At 37.9% G+C, this 26492-nt stretch overlaps 1 protein-coding gene across 6 annotated transcripts in view; it reads left to right on the forward strand.

Moving 5' to 3' along the window:
• SMYD3 (SET and MYND domain containing 3) overlaps positions 1–26492 on the forward strand; it is a 440712-nt gene that overhangs the window by 370308 nt on the left and 43912 nt on the right. For all 6 annotated transcript variants that reach the window (XM_075043152.1, XM_075043153.1, XM_075043155.1 and 3 more), the window contains 2 exons: positions 16950–17037; positions 20532–20706. In XM_075043152.1, coding sequence (XP_074899253.1) covers positions 16950–17037; positions 20532–20706 — 263 coding nt within the window. The remainder of the gene's footprint in view (positions 1–16949; positions 17038–20531; positions 20707–26492) is intronic.

The raw sequence follows: 26492 nt of genomic DNA on the forward strand, positions 1-26492 counted from the left end.
TCCTTTGGAGCCAGGATTTAATATTTCAGTCTAGCTTGGTTTTTGGAAGGCTTTTATTTATTACAAGGTCAAAAGCAATGGGTTTGAATCTGAATCATTTTTATATTTGGTCAGTATTTGATAGTTACCAAAGCTAATAATAACATAATGCCACTAAGTATGTTATTCCTTTAATCAGTTTATTGCTTTGCTTAGTACTTACTTATATTGCATCCTGAGTTTTGCTAGAGAACATCACAAGTCCAGTTTCCAGCTCAAGTACTCTCAAAGTCAGGTAACCTGAACAGCAGCCAAGCTACATAAAAATGTCATCTGCAGTTCTTTAGCTGGTATTGCACTTCCATACATCCACCAGCTCTTTTATAAAAAACACTGAATAAGTTCCTGAACCTACTAGAAGTTTTGTCATTCTTTTCCTATCCTAGGAAACAACACAACTGTGGTTTAGGAATTCCATCAAATGTAAATGGCCCTCTACCTAAGTTGATCAAATTTGTTGCCAGAGCATATGTCCGTGGCTGATTTGCCTCACTGAGGTTTCTGAGAGATGCTTGAATGTGGCCAAGGACAGAATTTACATATTTTCAACTTGGATCTTCATGTTTGGTGTCTGCAATACCATTGAAGAACATGTGCTTAAATCACAGAGGCATTGTTACATGACAAATGTTATTATTGACTGTTGTTTTGAATGAGCATGTAAAGGCTTCATGTAAGATCACTGTACTGGTGTTAGTACAAAAATATCACCCCTCCCTCAGGGAGCTTATATTTAGGACTCAGGAAATACAAAATTATATGTTAAGAAGTGCCTTTTTAAATTGCTGAATTGTCAAGTTCCAGAAGTTTGTGTCCCAGTTTCCCCAATATTTATTTATTTTCAGGCATTTACATTCTCACTAAGTTTTCCAAGTACAATATGAAAGATGAGATCTCCAAATTAATTCAAAAGATGAAGCCTGGGAAGCAAGGATTAAATAGGATTGTTGAAAACAAGTCTGTTCATACAGCTAACTGAACATAAACCCCTTTGATCAAAGCAAAGAATAAAGTAGGAGCATCTGTATCTCTAGTCATGATTCTAAGGCACTAAGGTACTAAAGGTGTGTTTAAAAAAAGAAATCAGGCTTTTGTTCCAACAAAATGCTGGTTTAATCTGTTTCCTATCAAAGGATAGAGTTTGCAATAGTTTATTTTAGAAATTGTCTGTTCATTCCTCATCTTCTTTTTACTGTTTTGCCACTAGAACTGCCTTTGAAGAAACTACAGAAAGTCAGCCAGAGCTCAGTCGTATTTCACCCACCTACTCTTTCAGCCCAACGTTAGTATAACCAGTGCCTACAAAAGCCAGTGGCAGTAATTAGCAGCCAACTGGGACACAATGCTGATTCTTCCCATAGGTGGCTGGCTGATTAACAGTTCCTTCCTTCTGGCAAGACATTTGGTAGTGACATAAACCCTGGATTGGTTCCTGAAATCCAACAGTCAGTCTAACACTCTTGTGTTCCCTTTCAGAGGATCTTACCCTCTTGGGATGTGTTCCCAAACAGCTAAGGACAGAGGGCTTTTATTTTTTTTCTAGTGCCAAAAATTACACTAAAAACCAAGGCAACTGCTTCTAATTTCTGGTCTGTCGTGTTCATTAACAAAGGCATGATCTCTTCAGCTTTTCAGCATTTCTTACATGACTTCTGAGGCTCCTTCCATCTTTCAACATTGCAATTTTTTTCCATCAAAGGGCGGTCCCACAGACAGTGACAAATGGACTGTGATCATTTTTCCATGACCACTTACCTCTCCCAGTTGCTTCAGGACTGCCTCAGTGTGCTCTGGTCACAACTTGGCAGCAGTCAGCTGGAGCTCACTTGGGTTGCAAAAGTCACAGAAAAGATAGTGCTGTTCTTATAAATAGACCTGAGTTCAGGGCTGTATGTGGAGTCCTTGCTTGTTCAGGGGATCCTTAATAGGGAAATCTGTATCAATTTGGTCCACGTTCATATTTGGAGGCAACGTAGGAGTTGGAGTGTGGCAATCTCCTGGGAGTCTGGCTTTGTGCTCCTCTGAGGGGAGCAGAATCTCATTCCTTTCAGACTCAGCCATCTAAGAGGAAATGTAAATCTTCTGGCAGACGTTTTAAGCAGAAACACTTTTTTGCCGAGGGAAGGGAGTCCACTCTCATTACTGTTTCAGGCTGTAGCAGCTACATTTAAGTGCCTGGCTAGCAGTGTTCCCCCTTTCTGGACGTCCAGCTTCCCTGGGACTTTCATTAAAACTAGTTATTACTGTTATGATTTCTTTTTTTTGAGATGGTGTCATTCCTATGTCAGTCACTATTTGGTCTCTGCTGAATGATAAACAGAAATAAGAAAAGTCTCACTCTGGGTTAGCAATCTAAAATAAACATATAGAAGATGGAATATGCTGAGAGGAACAGCAGTAATTTAAAACATAAGACTAGATGACACAAATAATTTTCCAAACACCTTTTCCTGCAGTGATTTTGGGGAGACTAGTTCACAAATTTTTTCTAAATATATATTGAAACCAGTCATTACTTTATCTGATCTTGAATCTCTGAATTCTCTTCACTGAGGTTGCTGTAAGGTCTTGTGTGTTTCAGCCTGTCAGGGAGGTTTCTAATATCAGTACTACATAAGGGAATAATCTTGATACTGGATGCCTTTTCTTGATCTGTTTATCACTCACTTTCTTCTACTCTGCAGGATATTTGGTCTTTTTAAATCCCATGAATTAGGTAATTTACATGAAATATCACAGATTTTAATTGAGATCCCATTTCAGTCAGAAAAAAAAGATATTGCAGCTTTAAACAGCAGAGGTTTCTGGACTAACTGGGATTTGATTTCCTGGGTTCAAAAATTCCTCCTGTTGAAGGTCTTCCACTTTGGACAAAATAACACCTTCATCAGAACAAGAATGATATTTTATCCTAGGTGTCAGAGCACTCCCTATGGGGTAAGGGGACCCCACAATTCTGTCAGTGCTTCAGTCAATGGGTGAGGTTCAGGTGAGTCCAGGATACAGGCAGTCCACTGTATTTTTTTTTTTCTAGATTCCTGCTCCAAATCAAGTAGAAATAGGAGCTTGGATCTTTGTCTTCCCAAGTGTATATTGTAATTAATGAGCTATGAATTTTAAAGAAAAAGAAAAAGAAAGTGAGTGGAAATACCTTTTTCTTATCAGTTCTGTGGATGTAAGCTTCCCATTTACCTTTAAAGGCCCAAACCAGGACATCAACAGTATATGGGCTGATTATAATTTCAACCTTTGCTGGTGTGCTGTATATTTTTCTCCCTCCATTTCACTGTTTTCTCTCCTGCTAGACTCTCAGCTTTTTGGGGTGAGTACTCTGTTTGCTCTGTACAGTCTAAAAACCTGCAAAACAGTGTAGCTGTGATTCTGATACTGCCAGATTTATAAATAATAGCAACAGTAAAGTCTACAAACATTCTGAGTCTCACCAACATGGAGGAAGAAAACAAGATGGAAAAGGACTCTTTACTCTTTATCAGCAAATTTGTGAGTAACTTGAAATAGCACACAGTTTAATAGGCCATCTTCAAGTAATTTCAGCAAAAGCTTTTGTCATCTCCAAACTCATTCTCTGTTGAAGACGTCATCCAAAACTAGTCCAGAGGAACCTTTTTCATTCTGGAAAAACAACTTTTTTCAACAGTGGTTCCTATGATGCTCCTTCATATCAATGCATCCTGTGACTTTCTCTTCAGATTCTGAATATACTTTCTTCATACTCCAAATCTGTGGCTCCTAATGCCATCCTGATTATACACTCTATACTTTCTTTATGATGTTGAGCAGTTTGTTGTCTTTATGTTTTATTTACCTTAGCTGAAAAATTGTGCTAATAAATCTTACCTTTCTTACAGTATATTTTTTCTGAGATCAATTACTGTCCATACAATGCTTGGAAATCACTAGAATGAAGTACTACATATAGAGTAGGTGTAAATGCTTGGTAAAACAAAAGATTAACTTCGTTGCTATGTCCGTTGTCACAGTTTTCTGATAATTCCAATCAGAGGAGAGGAATAATGAGAGGTTTTGTAAAACAGACTTGTGCACAGTGGGCCCTGAAGTAAGATCATGGTTTTACTTTATATGGGTCAAGAATGGCTTTTAAAAAGTCTGGAAAAAAAGTTAATCTAGTAGTCCAGATTTTAATCTGGTAATCTGCCCCATCGTTAAATCAATGAACTAAACAGTCTCCTTAGCCTGTCTGCTTGCTGGGAGGAACAGCGTATTCTGTGACCCATTTCACTGCAATTACTTTTTGTGGTGAAGTGTACATGTATCTGCACTGGACAAAACCAGGTCTTAATAGAAAAAGCAATATTGTATGCATATATGTATGCACATAGGTACGTGCATGGAACACACACGGACAGTTTTAAAGATATTAAACCTTTTTAGTGAGCAATATATTGCACATGCAGTACATGGTGGTGGTGGTTGTCTTTTTGGTTTTGTTGTCTATTTGTTTTGTGATCTTTGGTAAGTAATGTACAGCCCTGTTTCATACCTCCCTCCATAAAATAGATATAGAGATGCCCACTATACAACTAACATTAAAAAGATGAATTCTTCTTTAGAATGTCTCAGTATGAAACTTACTGCAACAACTCACATTGTTGTTTTATCCCATGCCACATTGTGGAAGTGTATCTTTTACTCTAGTCTTGTTATTTAAATGAAGAAAGATGGCTTTCCTGTCAGCTGCCTCTAAACCTTTAGACACTCTTTGCAAGCCAAATTTTATTTTTAATTTTATTTTTCAAAGATTGATTGATTGATTAATTTAGGACCCTGAGGCAAGGTCATCAGGTATTATGACTTCATTCTAATTTCTTTTTGACAGTGTAATTCTTCAAAGTTTGCGGCTTTGGCTGAATTCATAGGAAGCACCATAGATTGAGAAAGACAAAATCGGGCTCTTCAGTGCTTAAATCAATTCCAGTCCTTAACTAATATCCTCTGAGGTCTATTAAAGCAAGAATGAGCTCATCTGAATAGCAAGGAAGTCTATAACTTTTGAGACTGTAAAACTGCATACTAAATGCTTTGGATTGAAAAATTGCTACGGTAAGCAACGTGTCATATCAATTTCTTGCCAGTAATTTAATTAATATTACAACAATGCAGTAACTAAAGCTGTAGTTATAATTTTTGCATTTGTGAGCTTTATTTTTAGACATGAATAGGAACTTTTTGTTGTGTAAAAGGCAGCAGGCTTGAAAAGGCTGAATTTACTCCAGCCATGTGAGTTACAGCAAAGAACTGTGTAATTTGTTGACCCATTGCAGGATGTCCTGTTATTTTCCACAGGACTGGAATTCACTGAGGTGAATTTTATGAAAGACGTTGATTACATTGCAAACAGTGATTTGAATTGGGGAGCATGGTAAAATAGTGTATCACAACTCTGCCCAAGATTGACCTCCCCTGACCACAATCATTAAGAAAAATACCTTGCTGCATCATGTTGCCTTAGAAAAGATAAGGCATGAATCTTTGTCTTAGTCAGTGCTGACAAGTGTTGGATATAAACTAAAGTTTCTGCAGTTCCTTTGACAGTATCTAGACAACTAAATTTTTACTCTCAAAGTATTTATAGTGTACAACTTTACGTTAAGTTTGCATCATTCCTGTGCACAAAAGAAGTCCTTCTGAGCTTTGAAAGCTTTTGATGTGATTCCAGCTACTGCATAATCATACAGTAGTTTGAATCTATAGATATTTGGTATAGGGGAGAAAGTACTGTGAGTTCAGTTACTAGTATATTGTATTTGGTTAATGAAGGTGGAGATCCATACAAAGTGAGCTGCTTCTCCCCTATCCCAAACCCTCACTGCAAAAGAAATTTTAAAAAGGAGGGGTTGAGATAGCATGCTTTTCAGAGGGGTGACACATCCATCTGACTGGGAAAAATACTTTAGGAGAACAGTATGTCTTGTTTTAAGTGATGAGTAAAGTACTTGGTGGAGAATACTTATCAGAAGACAGAGAAATAGATTACTAGTAGTGTAAACTGTTTTGGAAAATTGGAAATCCAATACAGTTTAGGTATCACCAAATGATGTTGTTCCAGCAGCTCCCATAAACAGCTGCTTCCAAGTGAGTCAAGATGTCTTTCAGTACACATTTTGTGATCTAGGCTACCTCTCCTTGCTTTGAATCACCTTGGCCTATCACCATTGACTGCTGAGGCATGTAAAAACTTGTAACAATGGCAGTCGACAGGAACCAGCTGCATGATAGCTATTCAAACAGTAAATAAAGGCCCTGAGAAATATTCAAGGGTCTCATAACAGTTTCCATGACATTATGACATTTTAGAGAATGTCTCTGGGATGTGGCCATTTTCCTATTTTTTGTGTCAATGACTAAAGTGTCTGTATTATTGAATCAGTATAATAGAGTACTAGAAAGGTACTGGAAACTGTTTCAAACACTCATTTGCCTTATGGAGTGTTTCTAGCTGCTTCCCTTAAAGACTGGAAGAACCTGTACTGGTTTAAATTGGTGTTAGAGGATAGTCAATAATAATTCTCCAAAGTAGTTATTGAAATTACTAAAACACTGTACAACATCTTTTAAAGGTAGTTGCATACCTCTCCTTTGATGACATAAAACTAATATTCAGCTAGAGGACGATCCAATTTGTTGGCAAAATTCTAGAGGAGGAAACTCCAGATACTGTGCTCTCTTAAGAGCTGCAGTTGTACAAAATGAATTCAACCTTTTTTTATTCATGACTTTAACAAACTTGGAGACTGGTCAGTGTGGATTTGATCATTGACACTGAATATTCAAGCAATATGCTAGTGAGTTAGGCAGTCAATTTTTATCAGTGGTCTAGGAATTGCCACTTTCACTTTTGAGATCTGTCAAGTATTTTAAGGTATAAAGTAGATTGATCAACTGTGTATGACATTAACCATGTTGCATGTGCTTTTCTAAACCCTAAACTACCTGTATTTCATACCCATTTGTTCAGAAAACATATGCTGCAGTAAACATTGTTACTTTACATTGCAGTATACATTAAAAAAACATAATTACTATAGCGACCATTTTATCATGTGATATATCATGCATTAAGATATTGTTTTGATATTAGTGTTCGAAATAAATATCTAACTTCGTGTCAGTATATCTTCAGTTAGAACCAATAATTCAATGAGCACAAATTCTTCAAATCACTGAAGCATAAATTGAACTTTGATACACAAAGAACTACCTCTACTTAGTGAAGTGTATAGTCATTTGCATAAATATTTTTAATGGAATTTATGCATGCATTTAAACCTAAGTACATATTTCAATGCACTGATGAATTCAGATTGAATTATGCATTGTGAATACCTAAATATTTTGAGGATTTCAGACCTATATGTCTCTTTTGAGCCACTAAATGTCCTCAGTGGCACCCTGTGTCTCCACAGGTTGCAGAATTAAGAAATAAAGCAGATTTGCCTTATAGCTGTCAGTTTGTTTAGTAAGATAGACCTTGAGACTGCCTTAACAAATGTGTAACGTCTAAGTCTGAAATACCAGCCTCACAGTTGCTAGGGATTAGGCTGAACAGTATCCTTCCTCAGGTAACCAAATTACCCACAGGGTTTTTTGGGACTGATGCTGGAAATTACAATGAATTTACAAACGTGCCAAGAATTTTTGGGTGGTCTGGCATGAAGCCCTATTTCTCTGATGCTAAGCTGTAAGTACTTTCCTTTGCTTTTCCTCCCTTCCTCCCATCCTCTGGCTTTTATGAGTTGATAAGTAGTGAACTTCTCTTTATTGCTCTTCCCATGGTCCAATCAATTTTTATTTCAGCTTGTAACCAATGCAGCTGCGATGGGAATTTTGCAGTCAGATCAATGCTCTTGAAATTAGGAGGTTTTTAAAGGCAGTGCTGTCACAGACACAAAACTTGGCCCTGTTGCTCATAGAATAAACCACAACTTCCATTGTCTTGACTGAGAGCAGGCATTGGGGTCTTGGACCTGCAAAGTGCTGATCATCCCCAATGGCCCAAGCTGTGTGTGGCACAAGGATTTTGTAAAACAGTACAAGATAAAGGGCAATGAAGAGAACTAGGATAGCCCTTGTGGAATTATGACTCCCTTTTCACCAAAAGGAGTAGTATTTAAGGGACCTAGTTTAAAAATAAATATAGAACTTGTTTTGGTCAACAACCAGAATGACCAACACTTAATTGAAAGGACTTCAGAATGTGTTAAATACATGTGCCTTTCATTTGAAGAGTCTGCAGGTCCAGGCAAGATGCTGTGATGAAGTTTAGCTGCCTAGCCCTGTGTATTGTTTATATTTTGACAGATCTCTTTAGATACTCTTTTGCTTTCTTGCTAAATAGCCTAGCATCCTTGTATGCTGCTTTTTGAGAGAGGAGATACTGTCTGTAATGTTATTTGCTTAGGTTTTTATCACACAGAGTGCATGTAAAACAGAAAAGCTTTAATAATAACACTTGATCTGTGAGCATTATTGGTCTTTAATAAGTTCAGTTGGGCTGTGATGTTCGAGACTAATGAAAGCTTTGAGCTTTTTTGGTGTCTTTTCTCTTACTACAGGAATTTATACATATGCACTCTAAATATATACACACTCTAAAGATTGTTCTGACAACACACTTAAACATTAAATCACCATAATCATCAGTTATATATAATGTTTACCAAACAGTTTCAGAGTGTGTCCATAATAACCCTGTTTCTACAGTACCCAGCATTTTCATGAATGAATTGGAAGTAATTGCAAAATCATTGCCAGTAAAATTTGTGGATGACAAAGACCAAGAGAATAATAAACATTTATGAGGACAGGTAAATAATACAGAGTAACTGGAATTGCTTGGTCAATTAGACCTATTGAAATAAAATGTGCCACTACTGCAGAGGTAGAACACATGTTCCACATCTGAAATGGAGATCTACAGCTATGATTTATTTCACCAAATCTCAGACAGCTACAGTGTAAATGTCGGCATCTGAGCTAGTTACTCTAGAGTTCCTTTATGGAGAAAATGGAGAAAAATGGACACATTTTGACTGTTATTCATTTGATGTATTTTAGAAGCCTGCTTTATGATAATACAAATTACACCCTGATAGTGCCTCTTTTTCTCTGTCAAATAGAAGGGTAGCCCAAATGTCTCTATTTGGTCAGATGAATGTCAGCATGGGTATCTGAATAGAAATGGAGAACATTGTGTTCTCCTCTGGAAAAGAAGGCTAATGTGACCCTTGAATCTACAAGCAGGGGAGTCAGTAGGAAGAGGGATGTCAATTTGCTTCCCTGTAAACCATTTATGAGATTGCCTCTGTAACATACAATATAGATGCAGTGATCTTTGAAAAGGCTGTTTGAAAATGTGTGTGTCTAAAAAAATCACAGAAATTAATAGCTGAGGTGGGATTGCAGTGGGTAAGACTGGAGCATGATTCTGACAGAAATGCAATTGCTATTTTTGGTGTGCAGAATTGTGAGCCTGACAGATACTGGACTTGCAACTGGAGAGGTTGAGAACTGTTGGTCTGTTTGCTCCTCTCTCACTTTATAGTTTAAGACTTCATTAAATCTAAGATGTTGTTGGGGTAAACTTATCTTGATCCCATTTAATTTTGTTAAATTAAACTGACTTCTTAAAATGGACTTGCTGATCTTAATTTTCTCTTTGTTAAAAGCATCTCATTTTAATAAATTTCCCACAGTTGGTTTTGAAGTCTCTCTTTAAATTTCCAAGTAAATATTGTAATGTTGTAACTAAATTGGATAATGTTAAGGGAAGGCTATTCATACTACCATGTGAAGGTGCTTGGGGTTTTGCCCTAATAGTACACAGTGTCTGGGGAAACCTTCATCTTGATTTGAACTCCTAAGTAGAGCATTTAAACATGAATGGTGTGAACAACAGTTAAATTTTCCAATACCTATACAATTTAGAGTATTACTAGCCTGTGCAGTTCTTATGCACTTCCAGACAGCAGAGTCAGTAATCCATGAAGAGCTGATATCGATTATGTGAGGTAATGCAGCCTGCCTAATACTGAGCAATGTACTGCACAGCTGCAATATGGCATCCAACTGCAAAGTGTCTTATTTTTTTTTCAGAATTCAAAAATAAAAAGTACAAATTCAATTTGTTCGGAAGTCAGGTTCACCCCCTCCCAATAGTCTCACAGGGAATACAACATTGTTTTTGTCTGCAGGCAGAATAGCTTTGGAATTGCCATGTGTCCCATCCACCCTCTTCAGAGCCTTATGACAGAAAACACAAGGTCTTCTGACAGCTCAGGTTCTGATGAGGACAACCTTATGCAGGTTGGAAAGGATAGTTGAACTGGCATTTATGGAGCTGGCATTATTTTTCATGGGGCAGGACAGGGGAGCTTTCAAAACTTCAGAAATCACATGTGAATCTTGAATCATGACAGGACTCTATGCACAGATCATTTCATGTACTTGTAGTTCTTAACAAAGTACATTCGCAAGAGTGAAGGTCAGTGAAATCCTCAACTGAAGCTGCAAACTTATATAAACCACAGCCCTTATAATAAGAGATGAGGGGTCTTTGATTCTGAGTTTAAACTTCATCCAGTATATAAATATAAATTCAGCTCAGGTTCCAGTGTGGAGTCAAACTCTAGTACACAGTTTGCTTCACAAGAGCCTGTGCTTCCCACTGAGTATACATTTCTCCTCAGCTGTACAGTCCTCTGTCACAAACTGCTGTCCCCTCACAAAACTATGGCTTCAAGTTGAGCAGAAATTATCTGCAGAAATGAGAAAGACTGGAAACATTTTATAAGAGATGACCTCAGATATTTTGGGAAACTGCTCAGCTGTGCTTTCTCTTGCTGTGCCTGTACCTGCATGCCCCTGTGATTGCCCAGCGGGCCCTCATACCCTGTTTGCCATGAAGCACTGAAGTCACAAATTCAGTTTAGCTGCAGTATAGCAGCTTCCATATCACATTTTCTCACTGACATTTTTAAATAGAATCAGAAATAGAAAATTGTTATGTATGCTTTCAGAGTATAATGTATCAGAGATCTGTTTTAAAATGTCGTGTCCTAATTTAAATGTGTCTGAGTTCTTCTGACACCTTCTTCAAACAAAACTTAAGAAAACTAGTCTACGTTGCCACTTAAATTTTTAGAAATTAAGCAAATCATAAGCTATGGTTAGCAATTTATATGAAATGTTCAGATATTTGAGGTATATGTAGCTTTTAAAGTGTTAAACTATTACAGTCCAGAAAACTTCCTTTTTAAAGATATTTTTAAAGCTTCCACAAAAAGACAACAAAAACAGAATTATATGCTGCTGTCTCACAGGATTATCATTATATAGTCATAGATTTTGTGTCCAGAAGGAACTATTCTGATTATTTAGTGTGATTTTTCTGTCTTGCAAAAATATCATACCCAATAATATTTCACATTAAACTCCTGATTTCTGTTGGAACTATGGTTTATAGGCTTTTACCATTGTAAAACTGATATTTGCTGGTGCGTACATTAGACTCTTGTATACCACTTGTGTATTTAGAAGAGAAGATCCTGGTCATGGAAAACTTTAGACCTTGGTTTTTTACTCCTCTCAGGGCAGCCTGGCACTCCAATACTCCCTACAAAGCTTTGCTCATTTCTGCCCATGTGGAACTGGATACCTGAACACTGGAAATAGGCACACAATGAAGATGGCCTTGGACCTACTTCTTGTAGGAGGAGGGCTGGGAAGGATAAAAAGAGGTGTAGGAGTTACTTACTGTTCGGAGTTTCCTGTCTCCACTTCTCCCTTCTGTGGAGGGAGGTGCAGAGCGCTTTATGGTTCCTGTCCATGGCAAATCTCTGGCTTGTTTCTCTGCCTCCATCTCCGAGAAGGAGAAAGATGAACTTTGTTGAGAGGATGGAAGATCCATGTCCTATTTCTATCCTGTAGCTGAAGTATGAAAGGAGGACTAGCCCTTAATCAACCTTTTCAATGTTCAGGAGGTTTTCAGAGGTGCAGTGCATTACAGATGAGCAATGTTGGGACTGTGGGAGTGCATTTGGGCAGAGGGGGCAATGACGCTGACTGGTTGGCATATGCTTGTTTTGGTAAGAGAGATACCTTCTCTTAGAGGACATGCTGTCCGTGTCGGAATCTTTTGACGCTCAGGATTTTAAATGTTGGGATAGCAAAGAACAGTGACCGCTAACATTGCATGTAAAAGCCGTGGCACTTGAAATGACTACATAGGGAGCACTTTTAGGAAGTATCATAAACAGAAGAGTAGTCAGGGCAGGAGGAGTGGTGTAAAGGAACAGGAAGGAAAGAGAAACATGTATCTGTATTTTGAAGATTATACTCCTTTCTAAGGAAAGTTCAGTTAAGGATGGGATGTGTTCAGGACACTAGAATAGCAGAAGAGAGAGGGAGAGAGCTAATTCTTATAAACAATGTGGGAGCAAGGGAATAGGAGGGAAAGGAACAGGTGAACATTTTCAAATGCTTATTTCTGTGGCGGCTGATGTCTGTAATTGTTTCAGGAGACGGTGCTTTTGTAATAAATCTTCCTATGACTTAAAGCCAGAACTGCAGAGCATTTTACATTTGATTACTATGCAAACAGATTATAATCCTCATCAGATACCCTCTGGTTTTCTTATTTGTCTCTCTTTTGTTATAGATTTGTTACAAATGGTTATAGCTTCATTTTTACAAGTGTCGCTAATGGAATATAAACTGTGGAAAACTGTGTAATATTTAAAGCAAATATTGACATTTAGTGGTGTATTGTGTACCACAGACTACTTTTATAAGCATTTATAGGATGCACTGGGCAGAGCTGATCATGTCCATACTTGGGCTCCTGAAACAGATTGCAATGAGTATCTTCAAATTTAAAAGTCTGGAGAATAATTGGATATAAAAGCTGGAAGTATTCTGAAAGAAAAACAGCAACTAGTTTGTTTTGATCTACAAGCTGTAGAAATTATGATGTTCAAGCAAATATTAAAAAAAAGATTAATCTTGTTCTTTAATCCATTATACAGCAAAGTTATTGTGAAATTTAGGGGAAGAAAGATGGTTCTTTATGGCAGGAAAATGTTGCTTTACAGAATATTTTGCATTTGCCCATTTTGAAGAGCCAAATAGATTTCAAGAGTAGAATTTTGTCTGGTTGAATTATGTAGGTGAGCCTTTGTGTTTTATGTACCCTATCTAAATTAAAGAAGATATGAAGGTACGCAGTGTCCTTCTTTCAAGAGGTGTCAGGTGTGAAGAGTTTAGCTTATAGCTTGTTTTACTAGAAGAACCGAATATAACTGGAAATTGTTCCATCTAAAGGATTAAAAGCAGTCTAAGCAGTCAGGGATAGGTAGTCCAAGGGATAGGTATTCCATGGAGATTTCCAGAAAGCTTCAGTGTTAAGATGACAAATCCCCAGGTGTGTTTTATCAAGAAAGCTGTAGCAGCACCTGCGATGGTATTGGAAGAATGGAGAGATGGAATTGAAATGTTGCTGTTGCAACTTAACTCACCTTTTAATGAAAAGTTTCCCCTGCACATGCTTGGAGTAAGTGGAAAGCAGGTGCTGGAACCAACTTCCATCTGAAATAATTGCTCAAAATAAGTCACAGGATCAATTTTGTCTTTCCTTGCACCCTAGATTGTGGGTTCATCTAGCACATCCAGTGATGCTTCTGCCTCCAATGGGTTGTACCTGTGTTATTAAGAGTATCGCAAGGTTGTGTTCTTGTCATGGAAAAGCGTGAGTTGCAGCTATCTTTTCTGCTTTCCCCATGAGCCTTCCAAGACTTGTACTCTCATTTTTCTTCAGCACACCTCTGTGTGTGAAAGCTGAACTGTAAAGCATGCCAGTTTCAGCCACCATAAGGTTGTCATGCATTTTTGTGACTAGATTTTCTAGTCTAATTATTTTTAGACCAAGACACAAATTGTTCTGAAGAACAAACTCTTACGTTTAGCATCAATGTGAGAAATAAGGAAAATAATTAGGCACAAGTCACTAACTCTTCATTCTTTTTCAAAAGCCTCTTCCTTTTCTTCAGCTAGGGTTCTCCTTTTCTACAGATGAAAAAAGCCTGTCCTCCTTTATTGTTGGCAGCCCTGCACACCTGAAGGTTTAACTGGGAACATGTTCTGAAAAGAGATGCTTTGAATGCATATTACTCTGTGGAAAGCTAAATGAACTGTCCCATACCTGTTACTGCCATGCTCTTAGATTAAATTAAACAGTTCAATGTAACTATTAATCACTTCAATTATTTTGATAATTCCAACTCCAAGGCAGCTTTGTATTTTTAGGTGGCTTAGGCATATCACATGGCCATGACTTTCAAGGCATTGTCCAAGGGAGAGAAACAACTTGCTTGTAAACAGCTTATTAGGCTGGAAGGCAGCAGTGTTCCCAGTGACAAGCCCTCCTGGTTGTTTTGCAGCCCCTGCTTAGCTGCCTGTTTGAAAGCAGGCTCTGGGCCTTGGAGTGTGTAGGAAAGGACAGGACTTCTTTGGTGTATGGCGATCTGGTGAAGAACCGTAGAGGTGTAAAAGGCCCAGTTAGCCAGCTCTTTGCTTGTTCTTACGTCAGCCAATCCTCAAAATGCCTCATCTTAAGAACACAGAAAACTTCTCATTGAAACCTGTGACTTAAATCCTTCCCGGAGCTGGGCATCCTGCCCAGCTCCCTCCATCCTAAACTGTCTTACAAAAGGGATAAAGACCATGAATCCAGAGAGGGCTGGGAGATTTTTGGTCCAACAGATACTCCCTATTGTCTACCTGGATATGAAGCCAGTATTGCCTTAACCCTATGCACTAGCGTAAAGGTTAGAGGAAATCCCAACCTTGCACTGTTTTGAGTTGTTAATGAAATGCTAGAAGACAATGGAAAGCAATGCAAAAGACTGCACAAGAAAGAGAAAGATTAATCCTGTGTCAATGAACACTTTAACCTGATTCATCCATCAGTCCCACTGTGTGCAAAGTGAGCCCTAATGATGCATCAGTCATTGGCCTGTAACTTGGTATATAGTTGTGGGGTTTTTTTCTTTCACTTATAAATCTGTCTTAATTCCCATGTTTCTGAGGTTTTAGTTGGAAGGCTTACAGCACGTTACAGAAACACTGAGAATTATGCTTGGGCCAGTGGGAAAAGATATCTTAAAAGAATTTTTCTTTTTCAGTAGCTCCATAAACCTAAAATTTCACAGACATCATCATTAGTATCTTACAGGCCAGATTTATTTATTAGATCAATCAGTGAGCAGTGCTTGATCTACAAAGATGTTTTAGAGAGAGATTGTTACAGGTTAGCAGGCTGAGTTCAGAAATTGATGTAGTCTCATAAAAACTGGTAGAGGTTACATTGAAGCTAACAGATTCAGCCTAAGTCTGTTGCAAAGCTGTAAGAGGGCTGGGTATGTACATTAACTGTACTGATAAAATTTCTACAGTATTAGCTTGTTTGTCCTAACATTCACCTTATGCCTTCTGGTGGCAAATTCAGCTATGCACAAAATTATTTCCAGGTGATCTTTTTGATCAGAGAACTGATTGTAGGGGAAGTAGATGTGCAAAATGCAATGAGCTCAGGCTTCCCTCCTTGTAAGGCCCTACAGAATGGTGGGGCAGCTGAGACCAGTCTTGATTTAATCTTGATTTAAGCATCCCAGGAATACACAGAGGTCTGCTGTTTCACGGAGCAGATGGAAAGCCAAAACTGCAAATTAAATGTGAAAGTGAGTGCTGGTTCTCACTGTAAATATTTTCTGTTCTGACTTTATGGTAAATAAGCAGTGGAATAAAAAAATTATGCAGTTCTAGACAGATACAGATTACAGGCTTTTTAATAGAGGTACTCCTGTGGTGCCCATTGAGCATCTGTTGGTTACAAAGTGCTTGGTTAGATTTTCACACACTTTCTCTGTTCATCTCCAGGTCTCTACCCCTGCTGAAGGCTGATTTTTTTTAGAACTGTTTTTAAAATATTCTTGCAAGAATTTGCACTTACAAAACTCTTTTGTGAGTAGCAGGGCCTTTTATAAGGAGAGGGAGATAATGAACTGCAGCGTCTTAAAGGCCAGATTTTTAAAGGTATTTAAGTGCTTATAGCAATGGAAATTGAATATCTAGATGCTTTTGGAAGTCCCTCAAGATGCTTAACTGTGTCTGTAGATGCTTTAATAAATTTGTTCCAAGTGGTTTGCCTAAGGTGCAGTTAGTCACTGCTAGAGAGTTGAAAAGGGAAACTTTCTCTTACTGCTGTAGCCATTAATCATTTTTGCCTTCTTTATGACAAAGCGATGGGAAAATATAGCTGTTTATAGAATCTGATGGAATAGGGAAGAAATAGCGATGAATTATAAAAAAAAACAGAAGTTCAGCTTTGTCTGAGTAGTAGACTTGTCCTGTAAGTTCATGCTTACAGCTGTGATGGATGAAGGTAGCCTCCCACTGTTTGCAAAGTCTCTATAATCACCACATGGCTAATCAAAATTATTTGCTAAATCCTTTCTACAGTGTGGTTGAGGGTCTGTGAAGTATTAGGTAACAGGTCCTTGAGAGAATTTGATCTTCTCAATGCATTTTAATAGTAAAAATCACATGCTATTATTTCTCTTTTCTGGTTGATCATAGTTCTTGTTGCAAATGTTTCCAAGTTTGTATTCTTTTTTTTATATCATCTTATTTACTTACAAACACAGGGTGAGTAAGAATGCCAAGTGAAATGATTTTTTGTGTATTTATAAAAAATAGTGATACAATCCCCACAAGTAGCTTTTGCCAGTGTAATCTTTTTGCCATGTTCTTCATCATTACTGCATATTATCAGTTTACTGTTTTTCTCATCAGATGCTTTTGTTTCCATCAACCAGGATGCTGAGAAATTGGCCGGTGAAGAGCATGCCTGGAAAGAAGTCAAAGATGCTGTAAATGAAGTGAGATATCCAAAATCAAAAGAAGGTATCCTTTCAGTGACAGGCTACAGTCTGTCATGCAGATGTGAAAACAATCCATAGAGGTCCTTAGTATGCAGTTCATCTTTTGAGATTTATTTTCTAAAGGTTTACATTTTTATGCTGTTTAAAATGTATTTTTAATTCATCTGATTTTTAAACTGTGTAATATTCTTAATCGTATTAATAATAATAGAGTCTCTGATTACTCGGACCAGAACTGCTTCATGGCAAGGATAGTAGGTGCCTAGGATGTGAAGGGATATTTTGGCTCAGGTTTAGACTTCTGCCATCACAGCCCACCACTTCATATAAATCCACTTCTAAATGAAATAAAGCTTAATCTGAAGTGTTGCTAAATTCTTTGTTCCATTACTTCCATTGTGAACATTTCCAGGTTCTCATTCTTTGCACAGCAATGACAATAACAAGGACATAATTACAGTCAGGTTCACTGCAAACATTATAGAATCATTATAATAAGTTATGATAGTATTATATAATAATAATTGATAATTAAGCAAATTGAATGAGATTATCTTGTGCTAATAAACACAACTGGAGCCTAATGGCCATCATGTAGATATTCAATCCAATTTAAAAAGTTAGTGACCAGCAACAACCAAGAAAAGATGAGCATAAGAGAGGTGGAGATTTTTACTAGAAGACTATGAGTATATTGATCCCGTTCTCATCTTAGTCTATTCAGTGAAATTTCACTGACTGTGAATTTAGCCTATTGTAGCAAGATGCCTTACCATTTTCAGAAACATGGGCTTTCTCTGGAGCTAGAGAGAATTAAATCTTCCAGTACTCCTCTTCAGCAGCATAAAAACCAAGTTTGCATAGTGATATTCCAGACTGGAAATAAGTGCTCACAATTTTTATTGTAACAAAAAAACCCCAAACCCCAGCTGAGTTTGTTTCTTTCTAATCCAGAGACATGAGTTTGTTAGCAAAAGATAAACACTCAACTCATCTAACTTTAATGTTCATATAGTTTCTAGTCTGTCTTAAGTTCCTTTGTAGTCACTGGATTGAGACAGACAATACTGAAATATATCTTCAGGCATCCAGTTATACTTCAGGGCCCATGTTTTAAACTGAAAGTTAAGTTATAGATATGCAACATGCAGTTGCAATCATTTTTACACCAAAAGTATGGAGCCAGAATACTGGTCCTATTTAATGTTCCTGTATTTAACTGCAGGAGAAATTACACCTACTGAATTTTGATGGGGTCTTTAATTAAGATTACTGGTTTAACTGATATTTAAAAATTAATCAAACACATTGTAGTAAAAGCTATCAGGACTGGTTGAAAAAATATGTCCTTGTTGTCTGTTCAGCTTCTGTTCTCAGACATGGGCTATTTGAAATGTGTCATCTTTCCTTCCATCGCACCACAATACTAGCGCTACTTGGCATGCAATGGTGAGTGTAGCACCTGAAGAGAGGGCTTGATGTTTGTCCACTTGCCAAGAATGAATAGAAAACCTTCCTTGCTGACTGAGGCACATAGTAATTAGTTTCTGCAAATGTAATTTGTTTAGCAAATTAAACCAACAGTTCCTACAGTTGAGAAAGTTAGTGACTTCCAAAATCTGAGCTACTGATTGTAAGTGATACAGTGTTGTAATGCTAAATCTGCAGTTAGAGAACTTGAAACAATATGTGTGAGTGAACTGTCTCAGACCCAAATTCCAGTTTAAGCAAACAAATTGAGATACTGAAGCCCAGTGCAAGGGGATTAGTGTGGAGAAAAGGATTCCTCTGCATCTCAGGCCGCACGACAGTAGCAGAGCTGCTTAAGGGCTGCTCCTCTAGTCTTGGGCAGATACAGGACAACCAGCTTCTCTTTTGTCTTGTTGCAGCTGATTGTGGGTTTTCTAGTTTGCAATTTACATACCTGACAGTTTGATCCCAACAGGTTTTGCAATATAGCACATCTGCTATTAGATGCTAGTGAGTGAACAAAGCAGTATAATAAGAAGTAGAAGCAGACAGACTAATACTATGCATCAGCTAAAATGGTAATCTTTCAAGAATGTCAGTGGTTTGTACTTTCTACAAGAATTGTATCAAGTGGAAATAATATCCCTCATTCTTCTGTTTGTCTGTCCTTAATCGGTTGTAAAGAATACATGGATGTTTGCCAGAGATATAAAGGTTAAGGTGCAATTTTATAATAACACATTCCTTGCCTTATATGGTTCTTTCAATCCAAGGGCAGGAGAGCAATTCACAAATAATTAGTTTAGCCTTGTAACAGACATGCTATAAATCCTGGCCTGGCCACACAGTGGTCACATTCTTAAATTTAAGTATGTAAATATTCCCATGTTCATGAAGGACTAATTACTTCATCACAGAGTTATCATTGTACACTTAAATCCATTGCTGGATTGAGGTGGATAGTATTCTCAGTAATGTCATGAAGATAACTGCTGAACTTCCTTGAGCTGATTGTATGAAAGGGACTGTGATACAAACAATGTTATTACTTCTCTTACTATAAGTCTAATTTTTTTATTATTATTATTATTTTATTTGTTCTTACTGCTGTATATGGTATCTTTTTGGTGTTTAGACTGCTTGCATTCTGGGACTCCCACAAAGTCCCAGATGACAGTACTTATATAAAATCTGGGAGTATTGGTATTCAGCTTAGGTGTGGTCAGAGAGAGAAGAATCTGGTCCATAGAGAAGTCATACCAGTGTAGAATGTAATGAAAATAAGTGTTTTGTGGTAAGGAATATCCAGCTAAAGTGAATGCAAACCCCATCTTACTTTTCCTCTCTTCCAAACACACAAAAATATTCTTGTAGCATCGGAGGTAAAAATCTTCTTTACTGCCAAGATCCTTAATCCTGAACTACAGTCAGACATCAGAACTGCGATGCTTTTCTTTCTCATGCATGAAACATGCAGCTGTACGTGAAAAAAACAATGCTCTTTACAACTGTTTCAAGGAGAAAAAAAATTAATTAATTGCATGAAAAAGTTCTAATTTCATGAGAATTCTAAACCAAATCTTGGTTTATAAGTATGTGTCATTATTTTAATATGTAAAAGATTAATTTTCTTTTTTTAGTTGCTGAGACATTTTGTTAAGACACATTTCCATGGGTTCTTCCCCTTGGCTGTAAGACTTGGAGGAGTATCTCAAGTAAATAATAATGTTTCAGCAGCTAAATAAAAACTATTTGAATTGTAGCTTGTTCTATATTAAACTATCCTTTCATTTTGTCATCTTTCTTTTACCCTTTATTCCTGAAATACTGCCACCTTTAGAAATTGTTTTGCTAGATGTAAACAAAGCATAGTTACCTAAGCTACCACTTCTGAGTTCAAGTATGTTTTCAAGAATTGAAGCAGAGTCTGGAATGACAACAGCTTTTTTATCTTAGTGCCCCATAGCTCTTACTCCTTGCTAACAACATTTAGAACTTGTATTTTTGTTTGATTAAAAATATTTCTTTAACTAAGGCTAATAACAGAGTGGGAGCAGGTTCTTGCAAGATGCCAGAATCTCTTGAGCAGCAATATGGGTCGTCTTCCAGACACAAATATCTATCAGCTGAAAATGCTTGACTGTGCCATGGATGCCTGTATTAACCTTGAATGCTGGGAAGAAGCTTTGTACTATGGCAGCAGGACTCTGGGACCATACGGGTAAGAGATATAACTGGTTCAACTGTTTCCAAAAATGGGGGGAGAGGGGGCTGTCTCATTAATAGCAAAGATTGTCTTTCATCTAGATGCTTCTTACTGTTTTTATTTCTTGCTGTACATCTTACCTTGCTTTCCAGGTTAATGGATGAGGCAGAACTCCCATTCTGCTTCCACAGTGAGGCTGAGAGCAAATAAAATGATAATAGGAACTATAATAATAACTGATTATTAGCTCCTCACTGTTTCATATGTTGAGATGCTGCCCTGTCCCTGATCAGAAGCTGACTTTCTGGTTCAGACTCCATTGCCATGAAGGTATCAGCATTTCATTCTGAGCTAGGTCAAGCTTGAGGGACAGGTAGCTGGCCGAAATAATGTATATTCTCTGTATACTCTATACATAGAGTTTACAGAAAGAATTAAAAAAATCTTGCAGAATGAAGTTTCAACTGGAAATGAAAAAGCCCCATGTCCTTATTTTGGGAAGGTGCCAAGGTGGTGAATTACTTCTTGTTCTCTCCTGGTCAGTACTTGCTCTTATGCTATGTGGTGGGAGAGTTTCTGAGTCTGATGGCCTTTCATTGATAAAGAAGGATGCTCTAGGAGATCCTATTTCATGTGGTAGGTCTTGAAATTGATTGGAACCTGGAGCTGTAATGCAACTTCGGTCATCTACTGGAGAAAGGGCAGGTGCTGTCTGCTTTGATTTGTGTTCTAAAAGCTCTAAGACTCAAATCTTTGGGTTCTGGATATTTGCATTGTTTGTAACTAAATGTAAACCTGTGCTGAATGTCCAGATATAATGTCATTCACGCATGAATGTTCATTCTTGGTAAGGTATTTTTTAGAGCATCCATTTCTTCTCTGTTAGTTCTTTTACACCATGTGATGTTCCAGTACACAGTGTGATGATGAAAGTGTGAGGGGCATGCTAGTGCTGAACAATATGTGCTGCTGGGAATATGAACATGTCAGATTTTACGTGTCTTCCCTAATCAAACCAGGATGCCATCAACATTCAGCATTTTGCCTGAGGAAGTTTCATCTGGCAACCTGTTTCAGAACAAAACTCTGAGCTTTACTTGAGAAACAGCACAGCATTTCAGAGCTTTCACTGTAAAGTAATTAGTGAGAAATCTGCATAGGCTGTGGTACATCAGAGCTGTAGAGAAGCTCAGTGTTCATAATGACTATTACTTCTCATAGAGTCAGGCAGGAGTGCCTACAAATTCTCACATTTCTTCAGGGTAAAATTCATGTCATGCATGTCCCACTTAACCTTTCAAACAGGGCTTATGTAGTACTGCAGCAGTACATGCTTCCTGCCAGCCTTCTACCGTGTGGCACATTCCAGATGAACAGAGTAGTCTTCTTGTTTAAATGTTCCCTTATGAAATAATAATTTTTAAAAAATCACTTTTTTTTTATAACCTGCTAACTCAGTTCTTCACAACAGAAAACTGAGAATTTTTCTACAGACCTTCCAAGAGCAGAGATTACAGTGAGACCAAGTGCAGTTTTACCAGATGATTTAATAAAGCTTTCTCTGTTTTGCTTACTGAAGTATACTGTAGTTTTCAAGCTGTTTAATGCAGGAGTCTGGAGATGAAGGAGAGTGTTTGACTGTGCATTCAATTAGTATTTCTTAAGGAATGCTATTTACATGAGATATTTGACCTTTTTTGCACCTTGAAGAACTTGTCCTTGTTCGTTCCTCATCCAAAAGCATTATTTAAGAGAGATTTTCAGTTGTTTTTTCTTTATACCTTCAAGTCACCACTACAAGCTTTGACACACCTGAAACAAAATCCTCAGTTTCTCATTACAACAAATTGTGCCCTAAGCAGCAGGAGAGCAAATCCTAGGAAATCTTTTGGGATGCATTGAACTTCTCCTGTTGAATCAATCTACTGCTTGGCTGCTCCTGCAGTTCCATTATAGCTACCTATTTTCCTTTCCTCACCTCTGGAAAAAAGTATTCATACAGCTCTCTACAGGGAATCACCTAAGAATTCGAGCAGTCCATATAAATAGGAAATCATTGTTACAACTTGAAAGGCTCTGGAGATTTGGTCAAAACCAATTTTAATTTCAGGCAATGTGTTTATTGTGCGTTTTCCATTTCTTTAGCAGCAGGATTAATTTTCAGTGCTGTGTGACACATTGTATCGTAATGTATGTTTTCATTAGGATGGTTGCTGACTTTTTCACAATCATCCACTTCATGTAACTGGCAGAGACAGATGGTTAAACTACATAAAACTGATTTGTCATACTGAATACCAACTTCTATGTTTTCGGCAGTGACAATAACCTGTGAGAAAGATTGTTTAGGACCTCTCAAATATTTTTAGAATTTCTAAAAGAAGGGGAGAGATGGCGGCTGTCAAGATGAAAAGCTGCCTTCTCCTTTTGTGCTGAACCATAGCTGTCCATTATTTGTTAAAACCTACAACATGTACTTTCCCTGAAGAGCCTAAGCCAAATGTATCAACACAGCTTTTCTTGTAAATGTCACAGTAATAGTCTGTCTGTCCAAGATCCTTAACAAAAGCTAAGATATTTGCATAAGTGAAAGCTGCCCCACATCATAGTCAGCACTCAGCAGATTGCAAAAATAAACTTCCTTTCAAAAATCCTTGTGACCCTTAACCACAGAAGAAGAGTATCAGCAAGAGGCATTACATGGGTTTGTCATGTCTCGGCACATTCACGCTCTGGGCTGACTGCTGCTTGTGAAGGATCAGATTCAGAGATACTGAGTAAGGCAGACTTCCCTTAGGTTACCTCTGAGGAAGGACCCCAGCATTTAGCCCTTAAATCGCAGAGAAGACACATGTGTTCTGGGGACTGGGTTTGGGGTTTTTTTTCCCTTGTCTCAAGTATTCAGTGCTTACACTGCAGACAAAGAGTGGAAGTATGTGTCTGTTGTAAAACTCTGCTAGATGTCCTCAGCTATTGCAAAGAGAGTCATAGGAGGAAAAGAAGTAGCTAAGTGACACCATGGGACTACTGGATTTAGGAAGCAGAAAGGACTGGGTAAAGCTGTATCGCCTGTCTGGGCTCCTGTGGCATCAGGTCTGGTGAGATTCTGATACAGAGAGGACATATATGTTTGTCTGTTTCTGTTCTGCGCTGCTCATGATCTTCTGCTGAACATAAAGCTAATGTAGAAGTCCCACTGATTTTAAGATGGGCTGGTTTAATTAACAACCCTTCATTTCCAGTGCTGCAGCATTAGGAGTTACTGGAGGGCTCCAACATGAGTAGAAGGAATTTCCTTCTTTTCATCCCGTACAGAAGTGTTGTGCAGAAGTGCTGTTCCCCCCCGCAGCCTTGCACATCCTTGCCCCTCCATCCTCCCTCCGCTGAGTCAGCACTGATACAGGGCTTGTGCTGGTGCGGCTGGTGTGCTTCTGGAGTGGGAGGGAGCTGGGTAGGTGCAAGAATCCCATATTTGTGTTAGACATGCATCATCTGTCTGTTCTTCTCACTCTTCCTATTCCCTATCCCTTCCAGTGATGTTTTGAGGTCTGTTAGGCAACAAGGAAAACAATCCCAGTCAACACAATTTTAGATTGTTCTGCAAAGGGCTGGGCTTAAGAACAGTGGCTGGGATGTGCTTCTTGTTGAGTACTTTCTGAGAACATAGTTGAATTTTCATTGTGTGAATGAAATGTCAGCCAGGAATTTTTGATTTAGAATTCTAATTCAATAGATATGATGAATGGTAGTTTCTAAGTTCGTGAACTTCAATCAAAAGGCAGATTAAAAATTGATGGTTGCTATAGTATCTTTTTCATGAGTCACGATCTTGTAAAAAGGCCAAAAATAGCTGTAGAACCTAATATTCTTGGAAGACACTCTGAACCTATTTTCTTTTCTTCAAAAAGGCTCTCCAATAAAGAGTCTGATTTTCTTTTGGTCTGATTTTTGCCCCTTTTCAAATGTATTTTACAAAAAAATCCTGCTCTTAGAGGTATATATTTTGTAATACACACATGCTATATGCAGTGACTGGAAATAAATTAAATTTTTTCATCTTTACCTATGATCAAATATACATGGTACTTTACTGAGTTCAGCAGACTCCTGAGTGCTGGCTGGTTCTGAGGCACTTGACTTGAATTTACGTTGACATTTAAAGTTAGAGTACCTAGAAAGCTCAAAAAAGAAGTGAATTGCAGTGATAAATAGGACCACTGGGGGATGCTAGTGCTTAAGGGTTAAAGTCTGGATTCCGCGCCCGTCGGCACCCTGGTTGTGGGAGGTCCCCTGGGGACTTCTGCATGGCTGGCGGATTTCTGAACCTACAGATAGTAGTAATTTAGTGACCAAAGTTCAGTGTCTTAATCATAAAACGTCAGTAGTAAACATAAATCTTACCTCTTGGATCACCTGAGAGGGAGAAAAAAAAATGAGGGTGGAGAAAGCAATTCAAAGAAAGAATGAAACAAAGAACAGAGAGAATAAAATCTACCTTGTTCACTTGTCTGGGGTTTTAGAAAATGGCCACGGGCATTTATTTCTAATATTTAGAGCAAAACATGTAGAAAGAAGAGGGAAAAAAACTTAACAACGAACTGTAAAAGATTTTAAAAAATACAGCTCATGGAAAAATCTGCATAGCTGAGGTATCCTTTCCTTCCATTGTCTAAACAAAAAGCTGTGAATTAAGAATTGATTTTTGATTCATGAATGGTTCCACTGATTTGTCATGTAGAGATGGTAAGATAGTAGTCCCAAGTAAACATGAGAGGTTTGTGAAAGGTAGAACGAGGTACATTTGCTAAAAGGGTAGGTTTTGTCTGTGTAAATGTGCAAGGCTGGGAGCATCACAGCTCATTGGAACCTCACGGAGCTGTTGCTATAAAACGAGTGAAGAGCACTGAGGAGCCTCGGTGCACCTTCAACGTAAGGAAATCAACAGAGGGACGAGAGCTTCACAGTGACAAACTGCTAAAGCAGGTAGAAACAGTGGACAGCACCAAGATCACCTCTCCACTTTCTTCCCAGGTTATTGATAGCAGATCATTCTTCGCTGCTTGTGTTGAGTTATACGAAATTAGCTGACACTATTAGCATAAATCAGTGGAGGCCAGACCATCTTTACAAACCACTGCAGCTCATGAAGCAGTTAGAAATCCTCATGAGAGACTGTTGATGTTATATTTATAGTCTAACAAAAACCTTCTTCACTTGAACATGTGTCTCCTAGTGTAAGTCAGACCTTCTCATGCACTGTACTCTATATATTGTCATGTTATACAGCTTTTCAAAAATTAGGGTATATATGAACATTTGTGTCATTTGTATGATAATTGTCTTTGTTCCTACTTTATCCCCACTTTATCTCACATATCCTTTATGTGAGATAACACAGGCCTTAGTAAAATTTTTTGTTGCATATTTGTTATTTTAATCAGAAACTTAAAGATGGTTTGTGTTCTCGAGAAGTTTGGATATCTCTTGTGCAGATCTGAAAGGACAAAAATATACATCACAAAACCATGAAAACTGTAAACTCTAGCTGGTTCTTTTTTGTTGGCCCTCTGGGTAGGAAAATCCACTATGAATCGGAGAGTGTATTGTCTCTAGTTAATTGTAGGTAATTCTTCCAAAAGACAGATGTTCGTAGCAACATTTGCACAATTTCTAGCTTCAGTGTACCTATTTTATAGATAAACAGGGAGCATGCTTCTCCCTGGCCTGATATCTTTAGGAATTCCTTAAAGCACTTTAGCAACGCACTCCTATCTTCCATTCCTCCCTACCTCCTTCTCTCC

Source organism: Buteo buteo, chromosome 12, assembly GCF_964188355.1.
Source record: "Buteo buteo chromosome 12, bButBut1.hap1.1, whole genome shotgun sequence".
In the NCBI taxonomy this organism is placed as follows: domain Eukaryota; kingdom Metazoa; phylum Chordata; class Aves; order Accipitriformes; family Accipitridae; genus Buteo; species Buteo buteo.